This window comes from Astyanax mexicanus, chromosome 4 (assembly GCF_023375975.1).
Source record: "Astyanax mexicanus isolate ESR-SI-001 chromosome 4, AstMex3_surface, whole genome shotgun sequence".
Taxonomy (NCBI): Eukaryota; Metazoa; Chordata; class Actinopteri; order Characiformes; family Acestrorhamphidae; genus Astyanax; species Astyanax mexicanus.
The window spans coordinates 14669637-14682203 of record NC_064411.1 but is presented as its reverse complement, the minus strand read 5'-3'; the positions used below and the strand labels follow the sequence as shown (position 1 = coordinate 14682203).

At 38.4% G+C, this 12567-nt stretch overlaps 2 protein-coding genes across 2 annotated transcripts in view; both read left to right on the top strand.

The window, feature by feature from the left end:
• Positions 1 to 11960, top strand: part of LOC125801484 (zinc finger protein 239-like) — a 236224-nt gene extending 224264 nt beyond the window's left edge. The window contains exon 2 of the mRNA XM_049478266.1: positions 8831 to 11960. Coding sequence (XP_049334223.1) covers positions 8950 to 9720 — 771 coding nt within the window. The 5' untranslated portion in view covers positions 8831 to 8949 and the 3' untranslated portion in view covers positions 9721 to 11960. The remainder of the gene's footprint in view (positions 1 to 8830) is intronic.
• The window catches only part of LOC125801350 (zinc finger protein 239-like), a 108382-nt gene that overhangs the window by 6840 nt on the left and 88975 nt on the right, over positions 1 to 12567 (top strand). The gene's annotated exons all lie outside the window — the stretch shown is intronic.

The window sequence follows — 12567 nt, the reverse complement described above, 5'->3', positions numbered from 1 at the left end:
ATGGAGAGAGTTGCAGACAGGTGGAGTGGAGTTGAAAGCAAATCAAGTATTTATTACAAAATACTGAATTCAGGAGAACCAATACATACAAGACAGTTAGCAGCCATCAAATAGTAAAAGTTCTGACCCCCCTCTGATCTGACTCCATGTTTATACCCCAAATGACGTGAAACCTGCTGATGAGGCGTTGCTAAAATCATCTCATGTTAGTATGCATAATTTCATGTGTTAGTAATCCGTTTCACGTGTCTGACCGGACCACTAGTGCTTGGCCTTGACTGTGTCCAGCCAGAACTGAACATTGTGGCATTATCTGTGTGCGTGTGCGTCACTCCCCGCTTTGAAGAGCTGCAGGTTTAGGGAGGCACCCACACACAGAGAAGGCCGCTTTGGTCTAAGAGCCTCCTCTGTAGCAATTTAGTTCATACAGAGTGTACCAGTCGATGATTGATGGCCGTTAGTTAGGGTCATGCAGTGACCAAAATGCCTTAAGCATGAGCTACACCAGTCACACAATAGATTTCTTATGTTATATGTTAATGTGTTAGTGGCGCGTGGTTAGTCCGCCATACAATAGATCCTATGTGTTAGTAAATGCCTTATGTATCATGTGGGTTAGTTTGTCATATAATAGAGTCTGTGTTAGTCACATGCCTGATCAAGCAAAGTTTAACTATATGTGTAAAGAATATATATTGTGAGTATTGGTTAATCTTCTATATAAATGTGTATAAAATACAATGTGAGGATTGGATAATCTTCTATATAAATGCATATAAAATACAAGGTTTCACACAATGATTATGTAATTATAGATGCTAAAGTTAAGTAATCATTATTGAAGGATATTTGTCAACACACCCAAGGTATAATAAACGTTAACTCTTCAATATACACACACACACACACACACTGTAAAGCTCCAGCTCATCCTAAATCACCATCTCAGTTGGGTTTAGGTCAGGGGATTTTGAAGGCCATGCACCTCTTTGTTAACTAGATAATTCCATATGCGTCAATTAATTGTTTTCATAGTTTTAATATTAATCGATAATGTAAAAAACATAAATAAATAAAAAATGAGACGTGTCAACTTTTGACTGGTATTTATATATTTGCGAGCTGACACACCCCAGAGTTTGCCCAGATGAACGGCCACAATGTTGGTTAGAAGCACCTAAATAAAGAATAATATTAAATATTACCTGCACATTCACCGATACCCTTTACAATACGTGTAGGTGTGAGTAAAGACACTGCAGGCGTCCCCTGCACCGGACCTACAGTACCAGGAATTTTCCCAATAGCATGGAAATATATTGTATTGTGCTGTAATTCCCGGGCTGGTGGGAAGTGTATATAAGTGTGTGTATGCCACATAACAGCCTGATTACAGAATCCACGGACTTGGTGACTTTGCAGCTTTGCTTAGACCGTGAGCATCATCTGCAGGAATCTGGATTTTAATAATTTATGGGTTTGATTGGTCAATTCCAGTATGCCCAGTTAGACTACACAGAGAAAGTTGGCATTATAATATAATATAATATAATATAATATAATATAATATAATATAATATAATATAATATAATAAAATTAATTATTATAATAATAATTATATATATAATATAATTGATTATAATTAATAGTAACATAATATAATTGCTTCAACCAGGGAAATTATAATTTTTCTCCCTCAAAGTTGGCGGTCCCTGGTGTTTAAGGTGCTGAACTGCAAGTAGAGATCCCCTAAAGAAGCTCTTAAGAATAACGACTGGGTGAGGGCACTCGTTAATCTGCGAGCGAGTTTACGTAGTACTTTAGTTACGCACGGGTTTGGGAAACACTCTTTAATTAACGATCAATCTTAAGTACGAGTTAACGAAGTTCTTAGCGTAACGAAGCTTTCAGGAAACCCACCCCTGATCTCTATTATTAATTTTATTCCTCTTGCTTGTAGACTTGGAACCAAAATGTCATCCCAATCAAACCAGTAAAAAAATTCTAATTGAATATAACATTAGTTTTTGCATTAAGGTTTTTATCTCACAGCAATAATAATGAAGGAGAAAATAGATGTACTTTACATAAATAGAACAGATATAGTTAATCATAATATCAAAAATGAATATTGTTTATGCATTAATATAGCATAGATCATGAATTAACTATTTTTTTGAAGAGACTGCATGAGACGATGCTTCCGTCCACCTGAACGGTCCCGTGCATTCCAAAGCCAAACCTTTGCAACCTGCTCGATCTCTGCATCCTTTGGTGGTGGCATGATTGATCTTCTCACGGCCTCTTAAAATGATAATATAGAGATATGAGAATGCAGTCAGGTAAATACTACATCTGTTAGTGTCTTTTCATGTACAATGCTTAATTTTAGAGAAATTTGCAGACTGTATTTGATTACAGTGATTCTTATATAGTGATAGTTATTTGAATTTGAATTTCTTCAGGCTATTCATGATGAAACATAAATAGCCTTTACAGTCACTGTGTGTGACTGGTAGTTACATTCTATAAACATGTGAGGTGGCCGATATCAGGTTCAAAATACCAAACTTTTTAAAATGATATCTTTCCCTTAGCTTAACTGGCTATCTTTGCATTAGCTTAACTGGCTATCTTTCCCTTAGCTTAACTGGCTAGCTTTCCATTAGCTTAACTGGCTATATTTCCCTTAGCTTAGCTGGCTATCTTTCCCTTAGCTTAACTGGCTAGCTTTCCCTTAGCTTAACTGGCTATCTTTCCCTTAGCTTAACTGGCTAGCTTTCCATTAGCTTAACTGGCTATATTTCCCTTAGCTTAGCTGGCTATCTTTCCCTTAGCTTAACTGGCTAGCTTTCCATTAGCTTAACTGGCTATCTTTCCCTTAGCTTAGCTGGATATCTTTCCCTTAGCTTAACCGGCTAGCTTTCCATTAGCTTAACTGGCTATATTTCCGTTAGCTTAACTGGCTATATTTCCGTTAGCTTAGTTGGATATCTTTCCCTTAGCTTAACTGGCTATCTTTCCCTTAGCTTAACTGGCTATCTTTCCCTTAGCTTAACTGGCTATCTTTCCCTTAGCTTAACTGGCTATATTTCCGTTAGCTTAGCTGGATATCTTTCCCTTAGCTTAACTGGATATCTTTCCCTAAGCTTTACTGGCTATCTTTCCCTTAGCTTAACTGGCTATATTTCCATAAGCTTAGCTGGATATCTTTCCCTTAGCTTAACTGACTATCTTTCCCTTAGCTTAACTGGCTATCTTTCCCTTAGCTTAACTGGCTAGCTTTCCCTTAGCTTAACTGGCTATCTTTCCCTTAGCTTAACTGGCTATCTTTCCCTTAGTTTAACTGGCTATCTTTCCCTTAGCTTAACTGGCTATCTTTCCCTTAGCTTAACTGGCTATCTTTCCCTTAGCTTAACTGGCTAGCTTTCCATTAGCTTAACTGGCTATCTTTCCCTTAGCTTAGCTGGCTATCTTTCCCTTAGCTTAACTGGCTAGCTTTCCCTTAGCTTAACTGGCTATCTTTCCCTTAGCTTAGCTGGATATCTTTCCCTTAGCTTAACCGGCTAGCTTTCCATTAGCTTAACCGGCTAGCTTTCCATTAGCTTAACTGGCTATATTTCCGTTAGCTTAGTTGGATATCTTTCCCTTAGCTTAGCTGGCTATATTTCCGTTAGCTTAGCTGGCTAGCTTTCCCTTAGCTTAACTGGCTAGCTTTCCCTTAGCTTAACTGGCTAGCTTTCCCTTAGCTTAACTGGCTATATTTCCGTTAGCTTAGCTGGCTATCTTTCCCTTAGCTTAAGTGGCTATCTTTCCCTTAGCTTAACTGGCTATATTTCCGTTAGCTTAGTTGGATATCTTTCCCTTAGCTTAGCTGGCTATATTTCCGTTAGCTTAGCTGGCTAGCTTTCCCTTAGCTTAACTGGCTATCTTTCCCTTAGCTTAACTGGCTATCTTTCCATTAGCTTAACTGGCTATCTTTTCCTTAGCTTAGCTGGCTATCTTTCCCTTAGCTTAACTGGCTAGCTTTCCCTTAGCTTAACTGGCTATCTTTCCCTTAGCTTAGCTGGATATCTTTCCCTTAGCTTAACCGGCTAGCTTTCCATTAGCTTAACCGGCTAGCTTTCCATTAGCTTAACTGGCTATATTTCCGTTAGCTTAGTTGGATATCTTTCCCTTAGCTTAGCTGGCTATATTTCCGTTAGCTTAGCTGGCTAGCTTTCCCTTAGCTTAACTGGCTATCTTTCCCTTAGCTTAACTGGCTAGCTTTCCATTAGCTTAACTGGCTATATTTCTGTTAGCTTAGCTGGATATCTTTCCCTTAGCTTAACTGGCTATCTTTCCCTTAGCTTAAGTGGATATATTTCCCTTAGCTTAACTGGCTATCTTTCCCTTAGCTTAACTGGCTAGCTTTCCCTTAGCTTAACTGGCTAGCTTTCCCTTAGCTTAACTGGCTATCTTTCCCTTAGCTTAACTGGCTATCTTTCCCTTATCTTAACTGGCTAGCTTTCCATTAGCTTAACTGGCTATCTTTCCCTTAGCTTAACTGGCTAGCTTTCCCTTAGCTTAACTGGCTATCTTTCCCTTAGCTTAACTGGCTATCTTTCCCTTAGCTTAGCTGGCTATCTTTCCCTTAGCTTAACTGAATATCTTTCCCTTAGCTTAACTGGCTAGCTTTCCATTAGCTTAACTGGCTATCTTTCCCTTAGCTTAGCTGGCTATCTTTCCCTTAGCTTAGCTGGATATCTTTCCCTTGGCTTAACCGGCTAGCTTTCCATTAGCTTAACTGGCTATATTTCCGTTAGCTTAGTTGGACATCTTTCCCTTAGCTTAGCTGGCTATATTTCCGTTAGCTTAGCTGGCTAGCTTTCCCTTAGCTTAACTGGCTAGCTTTCCCTTAGCTTAACTGGCTAGCTTTCCCTTAGCTTAACTGGCTAGCTTTCCCTTAGCTTAACTGGCTAGCTTTCCCTTAGCTTAACTGGCTATCTTTCCCTTAGCATAACTGGCTATCTTTCCCTTAGCTTAAGTGGCTATCTTTCCCTTAGCTTAACTGGCTAGCTTTCCCTTAGCTTAACTGGCTAGCTTTCCCTTAGCTTAAAGGGATAGTTCGGGATTTTTGACATGAATCTGTATGGCATCAACATGACCAGTGTCGTGCATTCTCACTGACTTACCCCCGACCATGTCCGGTGAGCGGAGTTCTTGTCCAGTATTGTCCGAGCCGAAAGTAGTCCGGCATGTTTGCTGGGGTCACGAAACGAAAGCGTTTTTCTTCCCAAAACAGTACGAGTGCAAAAGAGTGATTTATTTGCATAACAAAAAACGCCTCATTATCACTGGGGCACTACTTTCATTTTGGATCAGTGCGCATGTCATTCTAACTGCGAGCAGCGCACTAGTCTTTCAGATCATTGGCTGCGCTCAGCTTCAACCAGCAACGCAAAGAGCAAGCTTTAGAGAGAAGTTTATCGGCTTTTATAAGTTTCTTATATGCACGACACTGGTCATGTTGATGCCATACAGATTCATGTCAAAAATCCCGAACTATCCCTTTAAGTGGATATCTTTCCATTTTCCATTTCCCTTAATATTTCCCTTAGCAAGCCATTGCTCCCTTAGCTGGTTATTGTTGACATACTTGGATATAAAGTTAACTTACTTAACAGCAGTCTTTTTCCAAGAGCCGAGATAAGCTGCCAACTTGGGAGCCCCTCGTGTTATTTAAATGTGAGGTAAATTCTCATTCTAACTTGCTAACAATGCTAACTTTTTTTTAGCACAATGCTAACTTCAACATAGCTACCTGAGTGGTAACTGCATTAGCACCACATTAGCGTATCTTAGCAAAAAATAGAAAAGCGTATAGTAGAACAGAAATTATAACTTACCTTTCAGTCACTTTGACAGACCAAAGTCACTCACTGACTTTGCCTTTAAGCTTGATCGTTGCTCTGTGGTAAAGGCACGTGCAGGGAGGGGGAGGGGGAGGGGGGTGGATTCCTTGGTCACATGATCCTCACAATTAAATATCACATGCAAAAATAAAAAAATATGTAACTTTTATAACCTTGCTGGCTTACACAAAGTGTATAGTCAAGCACAAAACATTTATAATTTAATATTTTTATTTATTTATTATCAGCACAACCAATAATAAAGGTGAGATTATGAATCAGCACCATGGAGCAAATTCGTAGCTATCCAAAATATTAAATAAAAATATTTTTATAAATAAAAATGTATAGCTATACAGTATATGTCTTGAAAAATATGAGATGTTACTATGTGTGTGTGTGTGTGTGTGTGTCCCTCCAAAGGTCTCTGCACAACTCTGCTGTGGTACCTTGATTTTTCTCCACTTTTGGTTTAGAAAATCTTTCAGAGCTGATACTACATTTCACACAGTGTTGCTCCTATCCACTAAGCTAGCTAATCTACCTAGCTCTCACAGACAAAAACAATAAAAAATATTCAGATACCCTTCATATGAACTTATTATGACACAAACTTTCAGATTGTAAAATATTGTATGGTAAATTTGGGCTGACCCAGAGTAACCTAGCATAGGATTTGTGTGGTCATGCTCACATATGTGTGCGTGCTGCCCACAAATAACCCACAATGCCTACAGTGTGTAAATGGCGCACGCTGAATTAGGGCTGACCCACAGTGGCCCTGCATGAGATTTGTGTGCACATGCCAAAGTGCAGGTTGCCGACATATAACCCATACCGGGTATGAAATGGTGCATGCTGAATTTGGGCTGACCCACACTGGCTCTGCATGGGAATTGTGTGGGCATGCTAAACTGTGCTTTGCCCACATATATCCCACACTGGCCCTTCAGGGTGTGAAATGGTGCAGGCTGAATGTGGGCTGACCCACAGTGGGCCTGCCTGGGATTTGTGTGGGCGCATCAAAGTGTTGGCTGTCCAAATAATTCCCACACTGGGCCTACAGGGGCATTAATGCACTGGACCAGTTCAGGCTAGCCCACAGCGGCCTTTTATAGGATTTGAGTGGGCCAGCCAATGAACAGGCTGCCCACAGAAAACCCATGTTGGGCCTGTTTGGAATTTTAATGGGCTAGCCCCTGCCCACAGTGCCCGCACTTAGCCCACGAAGGGCCGATGTGTAGCTTTTTGCTGGCTAATAATGCACTCCATATATGCAGGATTAAAGTAAAATAAATTATACTGGACATATACATATATAAAATGTCTCTAGAAGATATATAATAGGAAATGAAAACAGTGTGAATTTTTCTTTTGCTTAAAACAGCAAGAAAGTACTACCCTGAATGTGATAATTAGGGGTGGGTGATATGGCTCCATATTTCAGGGTAATATAGTTCATGATATTCAAAAATATTGGCAACATTATTTCTTACGATATTTATGGCATACTGCCTTATTAAAACAGATTAATGTCATTTCTGGAGCTGTGATTGTATGCAGATAAATTATCCCATAAATGGTCCTACACCTGAATAAAAAAAGTAATATTATCTAATTTCTAGAACATAAAAACAGGAAGGGGTAGGTCGAGACTCTTCATCAAGCATATACATTTAATACAGGCTTTTTCTGCTTCCGGTCACTGAAATTATTGTATTGAAAAACTAAATATTTGATTATAAAAGGTGAGGGGTAGAGATATACTGCAAGTCAGAAAATTATAAAGATATTTATAAGATAAAATGAGATACACTTTGTTAGAGCAGTATGACATATTTACAGCTAGTGCTGGACGATATGGCCAAAATTTATATCACGATACATTCCTTAATTTCGGTCGATACAATATAATTTCGATATCGGTATAAATATTTGGAAGGCCTCAGAAAAACTGTTAGGAATCCCTGCAATGGAAATCTGTACCTATTACTGTCTTTAAAGCCTCCTCTCATAAAAAACTGTATAATACTTTAGAAATAAAAAATGGTCAGAATGAATTAATGCTCACCTTTATTTGCATGTAGCAATATAAAAACATGACATCTCTGTCAAACACAAACCAATAACCTATTTACATTTTACCAATATAAATAACTTTACATTACAACAGAGGCAGAGCTTCTTATCCTTTTGTAAACATATTTAACAGATCAAAACAAAAGTGCCTCATCCAGGATAAAGAATGCAGAAAGCCTTCATTTATATAAAAGGAACACGATATCACCGTCAAATAAACAAACCTATATCAACTATAAATAACTTAGATACAACATAAACTACATAAGTGCTTCAACTCCACTTTCTGGCACAATTGGGAGCAAGCTGAAGTTTATCAGACCTTTGAAAGCCGAACCACTGAATTAGACCTGCCTCCCTCAACTATCTCTCCTGTTTAATCACTTGTGGAAGCATCAGGTGTGCTCATTCTGCATCTAAAATCTAAAATTCTGCATCAGGGCCGAGCCTAATCGAGGAACTCGGTTCGGCCGCACTGCGCTCCGCTCGGCTTCATAGCGGGAGGTTCTAGGTGTGGACCGGAGCGCAGCCGAGCTTCAAGTTTTAGTAGTATGGATTATAGTGTAAAGTGTGATACTACTAAAGTAGTAGTATAACACTGTATTCAGTGCTCAGGACAGCAGCAGTGTTTCTGCTACATACATTTTGCAGCTGCAGCCTGCTGACAGTCAAGATACAACTACATATTAAAATGTCTGTGAATTTATAATGGGATAAAAGTACTGAAGCCTTTATTGGAGTATGAAGGTGTCCCAGTATTTTTCTCCATATAGTGTAACTAATGTAGGTAATTCTTTTTGGTTAATTGACCTGCTTTTATTTTAATACACAACATTTTTTTTCTTTGTTTTTCCAGAATAAACAACCAGGATATTTAATAAAGAGCAGTGTTAAACTGCTGAAAGAGGTGAAGCACAAGCCGTCCAGAAGAATCTCCTGAAAACGCAGAAATTGTTTGCTGCATTTCACAGACAGATGGAGCCAAGTCCCAACATGGAGAAACATCAGCACTCTGTCAAGAGTTTTACTAAACAGAGTGATATCAAAAAACACCAGCGCATTCACACAGGAGAGAAACCACATCACTGCTCAGACTGTGGGAAGAGTTTTACTAAACAGAGTCATCTCAAAAAACACCAGCGCATTCACACAGGAGAGAAACCATATCACTGCTCAGACTGTGGGAAGAGTTTTAATCAACAGAGTACTCTCAAAATACACCAACGCATTCACACAGGAGAGAAACCGTATTACTGCTCCGATTGTGGGAAGAGTTTTACTCAACAGAGTCATCTCAAAATACACCAGCGCATTCACACAGGAGAGAAACCGTATTACTGCTCAGACTGTGGGAAGAGTTTTAATCAACAGAGTGCTCTCAAAATACACCAACGCATTCACACAGGAGAGAAACCGTATCACTGTTCAGACTGTGGGAAGAGTTTTACTGAACAGAGTACTCTCAAACTGCACCAGCGCATTCACACAGGAGAGAAACCGTATTACTGCTCAGACTGTGGGAAGAGTTTTACTAAACAGAGTAATCTCAAAAAACACCAGCGCATTCACACAGGAGAGAAACCGTATCACTGCTCAGACTGTGATAAGTGTTTTACTGAACAGAGTAATCTCAAACTGCATCAGCGCATTCACACAGGAGAGAAACCGTATCACTGCTCAGACTGTGGGAAGAGTTTTACTTTACAGAGTGAACTTATATTACATCAGTGCATTCACAAAAGATAGAAAAGTATCCCAAATCTGTTCCTCTGCCATAAAAATGCAAACCTTAAATCTTTCAGACAGCCAAAAACACCTCATCATGCACAAAATCTTCACTCTGTTACAAGAACTTCATTTAAAAATGGCTTTTTACAGGTTCAGAAAAATGAATCTTATCCAGAGATGATGTTTACTGAATTTCATGCTGTGTTTTTATGTATGTTTGTATACCTACATTAGTTAATGCCTGCAGAGCTCTTCAACACTTAGTGTTGTGTTTTAAGAAGTTTTTACACACAGAATCATAAATGGTACCACTAACAGCATAAACTAGGAACATACATTTTTACAATTTTTTCAGTGATATGCTGAATAAATAGTAAAGCGATGATGCTAGCTCAGAGTAAAATCGTATATTAAATCTCAGCATTAGCTTTAGAACTAATAATAAACAAAAGTGAGGATTTTATCATTCTGGGACATTTTTAGGTTTAAAAATTGAATATGCTTTGCCATAAGTAGGAAATGATCATTTGGTCAACTTATGTCATTTACAGCCTTAACACATTCTCAATTGTTTAAATATAAAAACTTTCTTTATTTTTTCCTCCACTCCACATTTGTAGTTTGTAGTTGGAGCGAGGGCACTGCCAGTGTTTGCTCCAGATGTTAGATTAGCATTACTTAGTCTTTTAAAATTTAGATGTCGTAGTTTAAAGGAGTAGAGTATTCTTAAGAGTAGAGAATATTCTTAGCTTGCAACAAAAGGCCAACAAAATCCTTTTCAGAGTTAAAAAAAAAACAAAAAAAAAAAAAACGGTCTAGCTGTAGTTTCCATACTGAAAGCAACACTCAGCAGGCTGTGCAGCAGTAAGACTGCAGGATCCTTGATTCCCTCTACTGCACATGTGTCAAACACAAGGCCCGCGGGCCAAATGTGGCCACATCCAAGCGAGAGCTTGTAAGATCTTAGTGTCTATAATAAATAGGTCAGAAGCGTTCTTTGACCAAAAACTACATTTCCCACAATGCTTGTCGATTGTATTATCCGCGAAGTTACGGCTTACTGCCACTACACGGCAGTGTAGTCATTGATGTGGAAACCCTGCCGGAGGGAAGGCGTAACTTCGCGGGTGGAATTGAGACATACAAACGTTTATCCCATAATGTACAGAAAAAGAGAAGTTGATGCAGACGGACGGTTGTGCTTCAAGGCGAAAGACCGGTATGCCTTTTGTGTTACGAAGAGTGTTACTGACCAAAATAAACGCTTTTTAGAAGAGATATAAGTTCTGTGTAAATATTTATAAGACAATATAAATATTAATATTAATAAACAATCATTTTAATAAACATCACTGTGACAGCGCTAGTCACAGTTTCACCACAGCAAAGGACGAGGACGTGAATCACTTATCTAACCAGCCTGTACTGATTTCTGCCCCCAATAACCCTTTCAATAACCTCCAATAGCCTTTAATAGTCTTCAGTAGCCTTCAACAGTCTAACCTTGCAGCCATGGTGTGTTCTAAACTCCGTAGTTATAAACATCCTGAGGTTAGCAGCGCGCTAACTGACCTGTTTATAATGTTATCCGAGCAGTGACTCCGTGACGGCTGCTCTAAACTGCTGCTGTTAGCTGCTTGGGCTGAAAGATGAACTGTAGAGAGTTGTATTATTCGGTTAGTGGGGTTAAAATCTTTATTTTCTACACAGAAGAATTTTAAAAACTGTAAAAACGCTCCAGACTGCCTCAGCTGAGCCCTGTAGCCCGTGGCTGGGCTGTAGCTCTGACTCAGTAAAGACTGCGGGCTTGTGCTGCTGCTGCTGCAGCTCCGACTAGTGGTTGTATGAGGAACTGCTAAATCTGAGGAAATGCTAAATCTGAGGAAATGCTAAATCTGTCACATGTTCTTAACAGCTCACAATTTTTAATTTTATATTTATTAAGCCTTATTTCAGTATCAAACGTTTTGATCAAAGTTAATGTAACTTGTATTTTATGTCATTCCTATTCACTAACATGACAAATTAAAAGGATTTATGTTAATAGAGCAACAAGCAAACATTTTTTCCATGCAACTGTAATATTTGATTGAATAAATAGTATATTGAGAGTTATTTAACATTAAGGAGTAATTACATTCATTTTATATTACATTTGGTTACATTTTATTACATTTATAAGTTCCATCTGGCCCTCAGAGGACAGCCAATATGCCAATGTGGCCCTCGGCCAAAATGAGTTTGACACCCCTGCTCTACTGGATTCTCATTGGTCTATGGTTCAGTCAGTCTGATTAAAAATCTGCAAGTTAATCTACAGAGATATTTGGTTGTGTTGTGTTGCTAAAGTTATATACTCTGTTATCTTTTCCTTATTTGGTATCGTTTTGCTAAAAGGTTTTTTTTATATATATCTAAAGGTACTAAAAATATCTAATCCATTTAGTTTATTGATTGTTTTATCCAGTACCAGCTATTATCGTTGTTTTACATCACCTTATGTATTTACTCATATTCATATCTATGTGATTCAATAAAAGGCTTTTATATTGCAAGATCTGCAATCTTATCTATTCTTTCAACTTAAGCATTTAGCCAAAAGCTTTTGTACACAGCCAAACATACATTCAAGCAACCACTATATACAGTGCCTTGCAAAAGTATTCGCCCCCCCCCCTTTGAACTTTTCAAACTTTTGGCACATTTTGGGCTTCAAACATAAATATATGATTTTTTTGTTTGTTTTTTGTGAAGAATTAACAAGTGTGTAAGAATACGGAGGAGTTTTGCCTTACTATGTTCATTGTTCATTGATTAAAGGGTTAATCTGTGTGTAACTAAATCAGCATTTAACTTAATCAGTAT